General features: G+C 43.4%; 1 protein-coding gene across 1 annotated transcript in view; it reads left to right on the top strand.

Annotated features, from left to right (window-relative positions):
* Positions 1–13,199, top strand: part of LOC142490730 (uncharacterized) — a 50,614-nt gene extending 37,415 nt beyond the window's left edge. The window contains exon 6 of the mRNA XM_075593148.1: positions 13,179–13,199. Coding sequence (XP_075449263.1) covers positions 13,179–13,199 — 21 coding nt within the window. The remainder of the gene's footprint in view (positions 1–13,178) is intronic.
* Positions 13,200–14,038: the final 839 nt, after the last annotated feature.

Here is a 14,038-nt window from a genome sequence, read left to right as displayed (position 1 = left end):
TGTGTGCAATCGATTGCACCCAGCACAGATGGTATCCCTGCTATATTATAAAAGCCAGTCCTGACTTCCAGCCACTCTGTTGCCTCTGTAGGAAAATGAATATAATTCCTAGCGCGTCTATTGAGTGCATAGAGAAACTGGGTCAAGGCCCGCGAGAATGTAGATTGCGAGACCCCGCCCACTATGCCCACAGTTGTCTGGTATGACGCGGAAGCAAGATAATGTAATGAGCACAGCATTTTAACAAGCCCAGGGACTGCACGACCTCTGGCTGTGAAAAAATCTAAATCCCCCCTTATCTCCTGATAAAGAGCTAAGATTGCTGCTGAACTCAAACGATAGCGACTTACAATCTCCTCCTCACTCATCCCATCTAACAGGGTTCTCTCCCTGTACAGACGCGGACGAGGCACAAGTTGTCTCCTCTGTCTTCTCCTCTGATCTCCTGTCCCTCTACCTGTCCCTCGGCCTGTCCCTCTCCCTGTCCCTGTCGTATCCGCGTCACTGTCACTGTCCCTCGGTGTGTCCCTACCTTGCCCTATATCATTCTCTTGATCAGCAAGCATGTCATAGAAAAGAATGTTCCTGCGTCTCCTAAACATTCGCAACATTTTGAAATGAGTAGCTGTGAATGAGCAGGTAATGTGCGTCCTTTAAATAGGTATGTGATGATGTCAGGTGACATAGTAAAATGCAAGGTGTTACATTAACATAATAAAGTACTTCTGTGGCAAGCTGTGTGCACTTGTTGTTCTAAGTATTTGTTGTGTGTATTCTGCAGGGAATGATGATATTTGGCAATGATGTGACGTGAAGCTTTGTACAAAGATTGCTTGCAAATAAATAGTTGCATGTGCAATGCATGTAACACTTGTGAACGCAAGAGTCAGTCATGTAATGAGACAAAAAGGCTGAGATTGACGTGGGAAAAGTTTTGTGTAACATGTGTAATTATCCATGTTATTGTGACATGTTGGCAACAATGAATAGTCGTGTGCATATGCATGCATTTGTGTAAGGAGGATAGTTGGTATAGAATGAGTTTACAAGGTGTCCCAATGATGAATTACTGTACATGTGTGTATAAGTTAGGTTGAAGTGCTTGTAATGCAACGGTTACAATGTAAACATGCAATGTGATTGAGCGTCCAATAAGTGACGTCATGAAAATAGGGAGGACCCAAAAGTATATGTAAACATGAGAATACAGATGTACATGAACGTTTAAAGATGCATGTCACATTACAAGCATTGTGTAATGTAAAGGAAGATGAATATACTGTGTATGTGTGACATGTGTGACATGTGTGACATCATGTAAATAATTGTCGCTGAGTTGAGTAAAATGTGTGATATGATGTGAGGTTCTCCTTTAAGAGTGTAGTATAGTATTTTCCCTTGCCACATCATCACATGATGAGTAATGTGACCCGCAAATGCTGAAAACATGTAAAAGTCGAATGTTATGCAAATAAGACACATCAGCTGTGACACAATGCAGGGAATGCCCCCACACTGTAATGCAAATCCCCCTTGTATTGTGAGCAATGAAACGTAAACAGTACTATACTGTTATACGTCCCCGCTCCATTGACTTCCATTGATGTACAGAAGATTTTTTTTTTCTAAGTGCCGTTCCGGCAGCCTTAGCGATCGTTCTCCCGTCCAAAATGCCAACTTTAGTTGGCGGGAGAAATCGGCCATAACATCTCAATTTCGTAGTGCCGATCAGCCCCGATAAGCTGTTTTTTTTTGTTGAATCCAGCCGATTTAAAAAAGTGGCGATCAGTGTCGAAAACAGGCTTATCGGCAGGCGACTGGCCATAACCAAATTATCGGCTCCGAAACCTGGCGATATGAAGCACTTATCGGCGCTTACTGAATCTCAAACCCAATTTTGGCTATAACATGGCCATATTTCCCTTATCAACGCTTACTGCATGAGGCCCTATATGCTTCAGAATATGAGGGATATACTAACTATTGTGAATATGGCGCCGGCTTCCTAAGAGGATTTTAATACACCACACATTATATGTTCCACTGTATATCTTATATGTTTATTAAAACTTTATTATTTTTTTTCACTTTCAGTCCTATGTGGACATATTTATATCTATATAATTGAAAATGTTGTATATTGGCTGTTCTTATGGGCAATATGATTGGTCCGTCGGTCTGTCACTCAGCCTGTGGCCAATCAGATTGCTCCATGGCCCGCCCCTGCATGCCTCTCACTGGATGCTTGCTTCTGTGGCCACGCCCGGCCCTCCACTTCCTCGCCCCATGGCCTACCGCCCGGCAATTCTCTTCTTCTCCCTCTCCCCCCTGTTCTCTGTGTCCCTGTCTCCCGCTGAGTCCCCCTGCCCATGGGGAAAACCCCCACCTTCCCCCCCCAGATATTTCCCCCCCTGTCCCCCCAAGCATTGCCCCCCTGCCCCCGGGTGTCACTCCCCCCCCACTGCCCCCTGTGTTTGTCCCCCCTCCCTTTCCCCGGTGCACCATTGTCACCTGCGTGTTGCACGTGTGGTCCGAGCCGTCTAGAGGCCTGCCGGTGTGTGCATGCTGCGGCTCCAGCCTGCAGCTGCTCCCGCTCCTTGGGTGGCTCAGCGTCCTCCCAATGCTGGCTCGCGCTCGATCCGGGTCGCCGTGCGCCCGGCGGCCTGTGCTGCATGCTCTGCCCCCCACGCCCAGGACCGTGGCTGCTCCCGCACATCAGGCGCCTCAGCGTCCTCCCAACGCTTGCTCATGCCCACTCCGGGTCGCCATGCGCCCGGCGGCCTGTGGTGCATGCTCCGCCCCCCACGCCCGGGACCAACCGGTTAGGAGAGAGGCGTCTTCTGGACCGATGGGAGCTCGGAGACTGGATGGAGGTGGCTGGTGTCTGCCAGTGCCCGAGGACATTTATGTGTGTGTGTGTCTCACAGTGTGTGTGTATCTCTCAGTGTGTGTGTGTGTGTGTGTGTCACTGTGTGTGTGTGTGTGTCACTGTGTGTGTGTGTGTCTCTGTGTGTGTCACTGTGTGTGTGTGTGTCGCTCTGTGTGTGTGTGTGTGTGTGTGTGTCACTGTGTGTGTGTCACTGTGTGTGTGTGGCACTGTGTGTGTATGTGTTTGACACTGTGTGTGTGTCTCACTGTGTGTGTGGCACTGTGTGCTGCGCAGTGGGGGGGAACAGAGCTGCTCGGGGGGGGGGGAGCGGCGACCAGAGCGGCAAAGGGGGACATACGCCTGGAGCTGTGTAGGGGGGGGCATGGCCGGTTCTGCACAGGGGGGTGGAGGACCGGAGATGCGCGGGGGTGGGGAGAGGCGGAGAGAGAGAGGGGAGTGGAGAGGGATGGGAGGAGACGGGGGGTGGAGAGAGGAGGGAGCAGGAGGTTTTGATCCCGGGCAGCACCGTGTCTTTCAGCTATTGTATTATATATGTCAGCTGATGTTTAGCTTCTGGTCATAGACCATTTGTTAGAGATATTTTGTATCTCTTGGAATAATTACTCACCTTCTACTTTCCACAGTGAGTGCTTGATAAAGGATCTTTTTGGGGTTCTCTCTGTACCGACCTTGTTTAAACAATCATAGTACTTTTGACCTTTATTGTACTGTATGTGTTAGGGGTTGGATGGGGAGTATTTATTTAAAAGTATTTATGTATTTTTTTGGGGCACAGGATTGGTACCACAGGCAAGCGGGGACCCCCAGACACCTGTGGCGACCACCCAAGGGCCACCGCCGGCCAAATATAATTCCTGTGCATAAAAAAAAGAAAATTAAGATATTTTATTTATGTTAGGGGGTAAAGGGGTTGTTGGGGGCACAGGGGGTGGGGGTGTTATATATTGCAATGTTTGGGGACAATTGTCCCCAATAAACATGCTATTGTGCCTTAACCCCTTCTTTGCCATAGCGGGAAGCCGCTATGGTAATGAAGCTGCTTTAATGTAATTTTTTTAATAGTGTGCGGGAGCAGGGGGTCTCCTGAGCTGAACCGCTTTTATTTATGGCTCAGGGACCCACTGCTTCCCGAGTTATAGGCCCTGGTATGGAGCATCAGATGCCAGTGTCGCTGCCATTTTTAAAGCTTCCACGTTGCGTGACGTGTGACATGTAAATAATGGAGGAGATACCGGCACCCCAAATCTGGGCCTGTAACTAAGGAAGCAGGGGGTCCCCGAAGCTGAAATCAATGCGGTTCAGCTCAGGAGACCCCCTGCTCCCGCACAATATTAATAAAAGTATATTAAAGCACCTTCATTTCCATAGCGGATAGCCACTATGGTAATGAATTATTTTTTATTGTTATGTGTGTTTTGATACTAGTATAGATGAGCAGGAGGTCTTCAGAGCTGAACCGCATTTGTTTCAGCCTGTGGGACCCCCTACTTCATGAGATACAGACCCCTTTATGGAGTGCCGGTATCCCCTGCAGGATTTAAATCCCTGTCACGTGACGCGGGAGCATTAAAAGCACAGAGGATACCGGCACCCCATAATGGGGCCTGTAACTCATAAAGTAGGAGGTCCCCGAGGCTCAAACCAATGCGGTTCTGTTCAGGAGACCCCTACACATGTACACTATCATTAAAATATATATGTATACTGTATAATCGCCTGTATGAACGGTGCATGGAGACGCATCGTCTCCATGCAGTTCTTACAGGCTGCTTTTTTTCTATCGGCGTTAAAAGTTTAAGCACGATAGTGGGGGAGGGGCGGAGAAGCTCTCGCGTTCAGGCATATTTTTGCTTGGCTGGACCAAAATGCCCTGAACTTGTTAGTGAATCCCGCTTTTGGCTTGACGTTGTATCGGCTGAGAATAGCCACATATATATTGGATATTGATGCATAATGTATGTTTTATCTACATCTGTTGTATAAACACTAAAATATAATAAAAGCTTATCTTATACTTACATTTCTTGCAAGCTCTAATTCAAACACACCATAGAATAAATTAATAAATGCATTATAATAAAATGTGTTTTATTAGACTGCTAATCTTGGGGGGAATTATATTCTTAGTGAAATGATGAATTAAATTATATTCTCTGACTGTTACTGTAAGATTCATTTTGTAATTGATGCTTAATTATAAGTAGAATCTAAAAGTACATAAAAAAGTGCAAACAAAACATTATTCATTTTCAGAATAGTTCCCAATACTAATGTTTTAATTAAAAACTCATCATTTATGAGTTTCATTCTGTGTAATGTACATATATTTTATTATTTGCTAGTATTTTCTTCAACAGTTTTTAAACTAGCAATCATTTAGAATCATTGCCAACTAGATTAGGGCTCCACATTATAAGAGCAACTTAGTCTAGAGTAAGTATAGGAGTTTGTCCCCTGGGTGAGGTTAGGAATCAAAGGAGGGCAATCTAGCTGATTGGAGAAAAGATGGATGAATGTGTCTAAATTTGAGCCTGAAATTCTTCGCTAGGTTTTGAAAAAAATTCCATTCACAAATGTAAATTTGCAGGTTGTTTGGACAGGTAAATATCGGTATGTCTTCTTATCCACCCACATGAATGTGTAGACATTCGATTCAGCCAGAAGTCATCATGGGAATTCTCAAAGCTAAACTAAGGAAAGTGTGCTGGAAAACAACAGACATAAAATACAAAGGTAACAAACTATTGCTTTTTCAGGACTTTTAACCTCAACTCTAGACAAAATTAAATAATTTTCCTTAGTATGAGAGGCCAAAAACATTTATCTTCTCTGCCCAGCTAAACTGCAAATCCTTGATGGCAAGAAGACACTATTTTTTGACACTCCAGAAAATGCTGAAGCTCATTTAAAAATGCTGTAAATTAAACCTAGATATCATAGTTTAGATGACATAAAGACTGTGAATAACACCACACATTCAATTAATACCAAATGGGTCACCAAAATAAGGAAGAGAATCATAAAGAAAGTTGAATTATATTATGACATGTTCAAAAGGAAAATGAGAAGGTTATTTGTTTATAATTTTATTTTCCAGAAAGTAATATATTGAGAGTTACCTCTCGTTTTCAAGTATGTCCTAGGCATCGAGTTATGATGACAAATACATGGTTACAAATACATAGTTACCTTAAGGGAACAGGGTTATGTACAATATGATGTCTGTTTAAAAATATCCACTCATATCTTCCTATTATACTGTACAGCCTACAATTGTATATCAGAGGCTAAACAGAAGAAATGTGTTTTTTTTTTTTTTAAATCTGGGGAACTTTGGTCTGGAAGAAACACTCATCTTTGTCTCAAAAGATTCTGAGGGAATAGGATAGTAATACATCAGACCAATTGGATCAAGATATATTGGAGAAAGGGTTAGCTATTAAACCTATACTAGACTTTAAACGTGTCTCTTGGTATGTAGATGGACTTAATTTGCCAAATAAAGAAAATACCTAATCATCCGAGCGCTGTTTCTGCTATAGTTATATTCCTCCAAAAATGCACTGGATTGCTGGAGAGTGATCAGCATTGAAAAGTAACTGGAATAACGATTTTGTAATGTTTTATTTACAATAAAACCCCACAGTATAACATACACAATACTATAAGAGACTCAGAAGGTGAGTCTATTATAGTGAGTCACAAGGAAAGTATTGGTACTCACATTGACACCCAATGGATGCTAAATGATAATCACGTGCCCCTTGTTGTTGAAAGCCTCGATCATATTTAGTGTCTTAGCACTCCAGAAATAATCCAAAAAAAGGTCTGATATCTAACCATTAAAAAAAAACCCAAACTATAAAACATTATCCATGGCCCAAAAACCCCAGATAAAAACAATCCATGGCCATTTTGCCAAATGCCCCCACTCCAACCCCCTCCCCCCCCCCCCCCTGCACCCGCTCCCCCAAATGTCGGAAAGCTTGGTTTGCAAAATTCATGATTACCTCAGAGTTCCAGCGGAGGGAGGTTACGACCCATGATGGGATTTAGGCCGGGGGATAAACCCTTGTATGCAATAGTGATTATAGAGCTATGATATTCAAGAGATAAGGAAGTAAGGTGTTTTAACTTCTTAGCTACCTTAGTAGTCATGAAGGCATAAAGCGGGTCACTAAGGCTACTAACAAGTTAATTAATTATTCATGTTGAGAAAATGACAGGTGCATATAATTTATCTATTTATCTTCCTTTATTTATTTTGTTTAAATGAATTCAGAGACGTGGGGCAAGCCTTTTGGAAGTTTTATCAACTTTTTGGCTCTGCTCTACTGGGCAGGGGAAGGTAGAGAGGGGGTGCATTTCATTGCACTTCCTAAAATATTTCTAACAACATTTTAAATATAGAATTACTCAAAATACAAAAAAGTCAGTGAAAAAAGTTGCCTGCTTCGGATTGTATTAAATAGAATATGGCCCAATGTCTTCATTTTGCTTGCTGTATCTCCCATTGTGTAGAGTATGTCCCACCTGTAGTAATTACCTGTAGTAATTTTTCCCATTTTTTAATATGAGGTACATTTATCTTGTTTAAGAAATGCTTCTAATTCTTTGTGTTCTACAAATATGTGTATTTTTTTTTAATCTAAAGTGATTATGCACTGTACATTATGCACTACATTGGGAAAAAATAATCTGTAAGAGTTGTACGGTACATAGAAAAAAATATCTGATCCAGACAAGTCACTGTTTTGTTAAGTGAACATCATTTTGTACAGTTTACAGGCAGAGATTTACTGCTGTCTACACATTTCTATTTTTTAAGATGCTTAATTCATAGAAACAGATGCATAACCTTCCTTGTCATTTAAAATTCTAAATGGCAGTATTTTATTTATGTTGTCTGTGTGTTGTTCACTAGTTTTTATATCTCAGTAATTGAGTCAAACCTCTCTTAGAAAAAGATATTTTAAAGATTGAGATGGTACTTATGAATAACATTTACTTGCTTGTAAGTTCCTATTATTTTTATCAAAATGTCTCTGTCAGACTGAAAAGAAAAATATAATTTGAAGTATAAGAACAACTTTGTGAATGTGAGGGAGTAACATAACCACATTTTAACCTGGCATGATGTTTTTTACCATAGGATTCAAAAGCAGGGATAACACAGAATAAGATAGATAATATTCCATCATAATGTGCAAGTGGGTGCAATAACCCCTGGTACACCAGTACAGATGCATTAAGATTTTCTGCCTGTGTTATTGTAAGTAGCTAAATCTAAATCCCCAGAAATTATTTACATTTTTCTGTGTAAACGAAACTGAGCCACGACTGGAAAAAATTGAGTTTTAGCGTTAGTCGTAGTACTCTGCGGAAAAAATAGGTGGCGCATGTGGCCCTGTGTGTCGTTAATCTAAATTTAAAGTAACCTGTAACAGGGGACTTACCCTGTTCAGAAAACTTGCCTCTAATCCAGCAGTGTGCTGGTTAATTGACCAGCACCTGGCTGATTAGAGGTGTTAGAAAAAGCCTGCCTCTGAGACAGGAAGTGAGACTCCTTAGCAAACCTTTGAGCTGAACAAGGAGACAGACGTCTTGAGCCTGCCAGAAGAGACTGCACGCTGCCAGCAAGACACAGGGGAAAGTACTTCTAAACCTGGAGAACAAAGAAGCCTTCCCCTTCAAGAGACAGATAAGACTTTCCTTTCTAAGACTTTTTGTATATCTGCACATATCAAGCTATATGTTTTGGGCTGGGAGACATGCTAATCTAAAGGGAGTTGTGGACTGCATAGGTTTAACCAGAAATACTTCCAAGTGGAACAGAAGCTTTGTTTGATCCCTTATTTGCATACGTTTGGATGTTTTCTTGTGTTAAAGAAACAGGCGCAATAAAAGCTGTATTTAATTTCACCTTAAAACAGTCTCCATTGCATACCTCTGCACATGTCCTCTTACATATGGTCGTCAGAAGTGGGACGAGAGGTGGCCCTTGAAGTTAAAAGGGGCCCCAGAGATTGCCTGTGAAATGTTTTGTGTTTTTTGCCTACAAACAGCTTGAGCAACATAAACAAAGACCACATGCAACAGAATTAAAGGGATACAGATCCAGGCAGGAAATCTACACTGCACTGAAGAAAGCCACAAATCCACAGATGGACTCCTTTCCCCAATCCCAAGAGGAGAGAGAGAGAGAGACTGCTGAAGCAGGTAAACCTTACTTGCCTATCACAATAAAGTGAAATATGGTCGTTTGAAATAGGGGTTTTGCCTTTCAGCCATAGTCAGGGTTCAAGAAGTAAGTTAGCCCTTAAAAGGGATAGGCGTTTGTTGTTTTCAAATGTTTAGCTGAAGCAGTGAATACAGATGGTGACCCATGAGCGGTACAGATTCTGCAAGTAAAGGCTGCCACACCACATAGGACTACCAGCTGTGAATGGAGTATATGCAGAAAAGTGTGAAAATTGATGCAAGACTGTGCTGAAGCAGGGGAATTTTCAGCAAACAAGTGCTGAGGGTAAAATTGCCCTACCGGGGGAAAAAGGAATTGCTGAGCTGTGTAAAAGGTATCCCAAAGCCAATTGCTCTGCAAAGAATATTTTTTTTTTCTGCAAGTAAAGTGTATCTATGTATCTTGGGAGTAAAACAGGCACCCAAAGTGAAGAGTGAATGCCATAATATCCAAAGATGAGACTGAAAATTACTGAACTCAAGCAGAAAACCAAATGCCTTTGCTGAAGCCAGAAAATGGGCAGCTAGCAAGCATTGTATTTAAAGAAATAGAACCCTGGGAATGTAAAATGGCCACCCAGCTGAAGTCAAATACAGACTCTGCAAAAATAGGAAAGAAAAGTTTTTCCTGGTGTAAAGAACCCCTCCACATGGAGCAGTGTTCCTTCAGGCCTTATTCAGACGATGAGAGTGAATGCATGCACAGTAATGCTAATATTGTAAAACTTACCCAAGGGAAGAAAAAGTCTACAGAGAGGCCTGTGAGAGCTACGACATCTACAAGCAAAATATGCCCACCTGTAGGACTACAACCATTTGGGGTTCTAGCAAATACAGTGGCAACCACTGCAATAGCGCCTCCTGAAGTCAGGAAGAAAAATACACCTGATAGCCCCAAAATGGAGGACAAGATGCAGCGTTCCTGTAATGAACCCTACCCCATGGAAGAGTGGCCCTTCCAGTCCGATGAGGAGGAAGACATCTCTTATGGGGAACCCAAACCGAGTCACACCCACAAAACACCACAAGAATGGTGGGGGTGCCTTTACTCGGTAAGAACCGAAAAGACCGCTCCCTATGATGATGAATATGATCGGCAGCAGCTATTACAGTTGCAAGAAAAGCAGGGTGGATCCAGTGAGGCTGTTAAAATATCAAATGAAGATGGAGACTCCAGTATCCCTGAGGGGACAATGTCATCCAAAACAAAAAGGCGAAAAAAGAAAAGCGGTTCTTCACTTACCGTGGAAGGAACAGACACATCTGCAGATCTTGCGGAGGAAAAGGGGGTCCAAAATGCCCTGCAGCCTAGAGAAAATGGAGAAGTCGTCCCGCGGATGACCGAATATCCAGAGGGCCCAAGGCAGAAGTTGTGTACCCCAAAGAAGTGTCTGTCCGGTGCTAATAGTGAGAAACCCTCAATCAACCATCCCAGGGAAGCGGAGCCGGAACCGGTGAGTGACGATCCCTTGACCAGCCCTGGGGATGCCCTGAAGGTTGCCAGGCGTGACTGTGATCTGCTCCGGGAACAATTGAAACTGAAGAAAGATGATTACGCAGAGCTACTGAAAAATAACGTGAAGATACAGAAAGATGTGCTCACAATGTACTCTTTGGTCAGGACAGAATTGGACGATCTCAAGACTGAGCTAGATACTGCAAACGCTACTATTACCGCCATGGATGAAAAGCAGAGCCATCTGATAAAATGATGGCAAAGCTGAAGGGGAAGTATGAGGAGGCACTGAAGGAGATGACAGTCTTTCAGCAAGTGGTTCAAACTCTTCACGTATAGCTGAATGCCTCACAACAGGAGGTCAACAGTGTCCGGACAGAGGTGGACGTATCTCAGAAGGAGGTTCATACACTCTGCAGAGCACTGGATGCCTCATATCATGAGATCAACAGCTGCCGCACAGAACTGGAAGTCTCAAGAAAGGAACTTCACAGTCTCACTGAGGAGCTGGACATTTCAAAGAAAACTATCCTCTATCTTAACTTAGATCTCAAAGTCTCTCAGAAGGAGCTTCCAAACCTCAACCTGGAGATGGAAGTTTCACGCCAGGAGACAACCTGCCTCCAAGCAGATGTGCAAAAATGGAAGGTGGACTGCAAGGAGGCCCTGAATAGTACAGAGACTGAAAAAGGAGAACATTTAAGATTAAAAAAAGAAAATTCGGAGTTGACAAACCACGTCAATGGAAAGAATGAAAAGCTGCACGAGCTTGAAAAAATAAAGAAACGGTTGTAAGATGAAAAATTTGAAGCAGAGCACCGATTGCAGAACCAACTGCAAGGTCTGCGTACACACTTCCAGAATGTCGAGGAGAAGCAGCGAACTCTGCAGGAAGAAAATCTGCAGGCTGCTAAGGAAATGCAAGTGCTGCAGGAATGTCTGATTACCCAGTGCGTCCTCGCAAAGCAGCAGGATAAACGGAAGGCTACCCTGACCATCACCAAAGCATCGCTAGAGGCTAAGCTTAGAGGCCAGATGACTCGGTACAAGAGGAAGCAAAAAAAAAGCTCCAGAAACTGAGACGAGCATCTGCGGCCCAAGCGAAGAAGTTCACAGTGCTCCACAAAATAAAGAATGATAGGTGGAAGCAAGTTCAGAGAAAGCACAGGGAAAAAATATAGACCCTGAAAGGAGAATGGCAGGAAACACTCAAGAAACAGAGTGAGACTCTGCAGTCGAGTAACTTACAGATGCCTCCAATATGGGAAAAGGTATTGGCTCTGTCCAAGCATTGATATCCCACATTAACTAAGGCCCATGAGGACAGGGGTACAGTGAGAGCTGGGGACACCACTCACCTTCAAAACAAGATTACGAAGTTGGAGCCACCTAAGAAAGCACTAGGCAAACCCAACAGGCAACAAACAGAGGTAGGAGTGCAGAATCAAAGCCAGAGGAATCCTTAGCTGAGGAAGCTGAAAAGATAGGACATTCTCTGGAAATGGAGCTGGAATCGCAACTCAATTCCAAAGAAGCTGAACTGGCGACTACATTGAATGGGAAAAGTGCAGGAAGACAGCTTCAATAACTGAGGGCTCAAGTGGCTTTTCTTGGGCGCTCTTGTGATACCAGGAAATGGACATTTGGTGCTAAAGTGGGGCACATGGGAAGGATGTTGAGAGAGAGTGATTTGCATAGGCGCTCTGCGACTGTCGCCATACAGTCTGCCTACAAAAAAAGGAGTGCCCGACACAGGGGAAAGCTCAAGACCACGTGGTCAGTAGAAAGACTGTACTTGGGAAAAGTTCTCCTTGAGCGACTGAGGACTGCTGATCTCAAGCACCTTCTGGAGGAGACACTACTAAACTGGAGGAAGGGCTCCAATCCCAGCAGGACTGAGGGTTCTCCGCCATCCACTCTCATTCAATTCACAGAGATATCTCGAATGAGAGTGGAAGGATGGGCTTTGGCTGTGGCAAGCCCGAGCTTCCCACAAACAGGGGAGGTATGTAATAGGGGACTTACCCTGTTCAGAAAACTTGCCTCTAATCCAGCAGTGTGCTGGTTAATTGACCAGCACACTGCTGGATTAGAGGTGTTAGAAAAAGCCTGCCTCTGAGACAGGAAGTGAGACTCCTTAGCACACCTTTGAGCTGAACAAGGAGACAGACGTCTTGAGTCTGCCAGAAGAAACTGCACACTGCCAGCAAGACACAGGGGAAATAACTTCTAAACCTGGAGAACAAAGAAGCCTTCCCCTACAAGAGACAGATAAGACTTTCCTTTCTAAGACTTTTTGTATATCTGCACATATCAAGATATATGTTTGGGGCTGGGAGACATGCTAATCTAAAGGGAGTTGTGGACTGCATAGGTTTAACTAGAAATACAGTGGAACAGAAGCTTTGTTTGACCCCTTATTTGCATACGTTTGATGTTTTCTTGTGTTAAAGAAACAGGCGCAATAAAAGCCGTATTTAATTTCACCTTAAAACAGTCTCCATTGCATACCTTTGCACATGTCCTCTTACAAACCCATCCGTTATTCCTATTTATTTGACATGATATGATATTCCATTTATTTCAATGTAGCCCCTCACTTATACACCCTAAAACAATTCAGGTGACTAAAAGGTATTTTTAAAGTATGACATATTTTATTAGATTACAGTAAAGGACATAGAATTTTTATTAAATAATACAATCTTCTTCCAAATGTACTGTACAATCTTCTTCAAGCAACATCTTCTATGGGCTGGCTCTTGTGCAGTTTTACCTGTAAAATAACTGTGAGTATGTTATTTAAGTAATAATCCTCGAAGAACAGGGCATTACTGGCCATATCAGTAATGGGCGCGCTACCAGGGACCTGTCTGCGTATGGGCGATCACACTGCACATGCGCACGCATTATCAACATTGCGGCGCCCTGCAAGTGGAGTCTCCAGCGATCCGATCGCCACTGCATTGACTGCAAGTTCCCCCCCCCCCCACACTGTAGCGGAGGTAAGCGGAGGGACTGTGGGACCAGGGGACCAGGGGACCAGGGGAGGGACTCTGCTATACTCTCCCCTTGGTTAAAAACCCAACGGCCCCGTTTGGGCACAGTGTAACACATAACAATATAACCACACAGAGCATTATATAATAAAAATGCAGTCTTGTATGTACAACTTATCACATTAAATCGGCTTTACATCATGTTGTACATCTCGTAAACATGACTATGACCAACTTGTATGACTATGCCTCATAGTATTGTAGGTTACCCTGTTTGGAGGTTACCTAGCACGCTGACTTCTGCGAAGCCCTTCTTCAACTCCCTCTGGGGAGTAATGTCCATATTCCTGAGGCTCAGCCTCTCCCTTTGGGGGTACTAGTGTCTCTGTAAAGTCTCTTTGGGGTACGAAGCAAGGGCTTCTAGGATTTAGAGAAGGGATCATTGGAGCCACC

The sequence above is a fragment of the Ascaphus truei genome, chromosome 3 (genome assembly GCF_040206685.1).
Source record: "Ascaphus truei isolate aAscTru1 chromosome 3, aAscTru1.hap1, whole genome shotgun sequence".
Taxonomy (NCBI): Eukaryota; Metazoa; Chordata; class Amphibia; order Anura; family Ascaphidae; genus Ascaphus; species Ascaphus truei.
The sequence above is the reverse complement of the archived record's forward strand: the minus strand, read 5'-3'. Positions and strand labels throughout refer to the sequence as shown.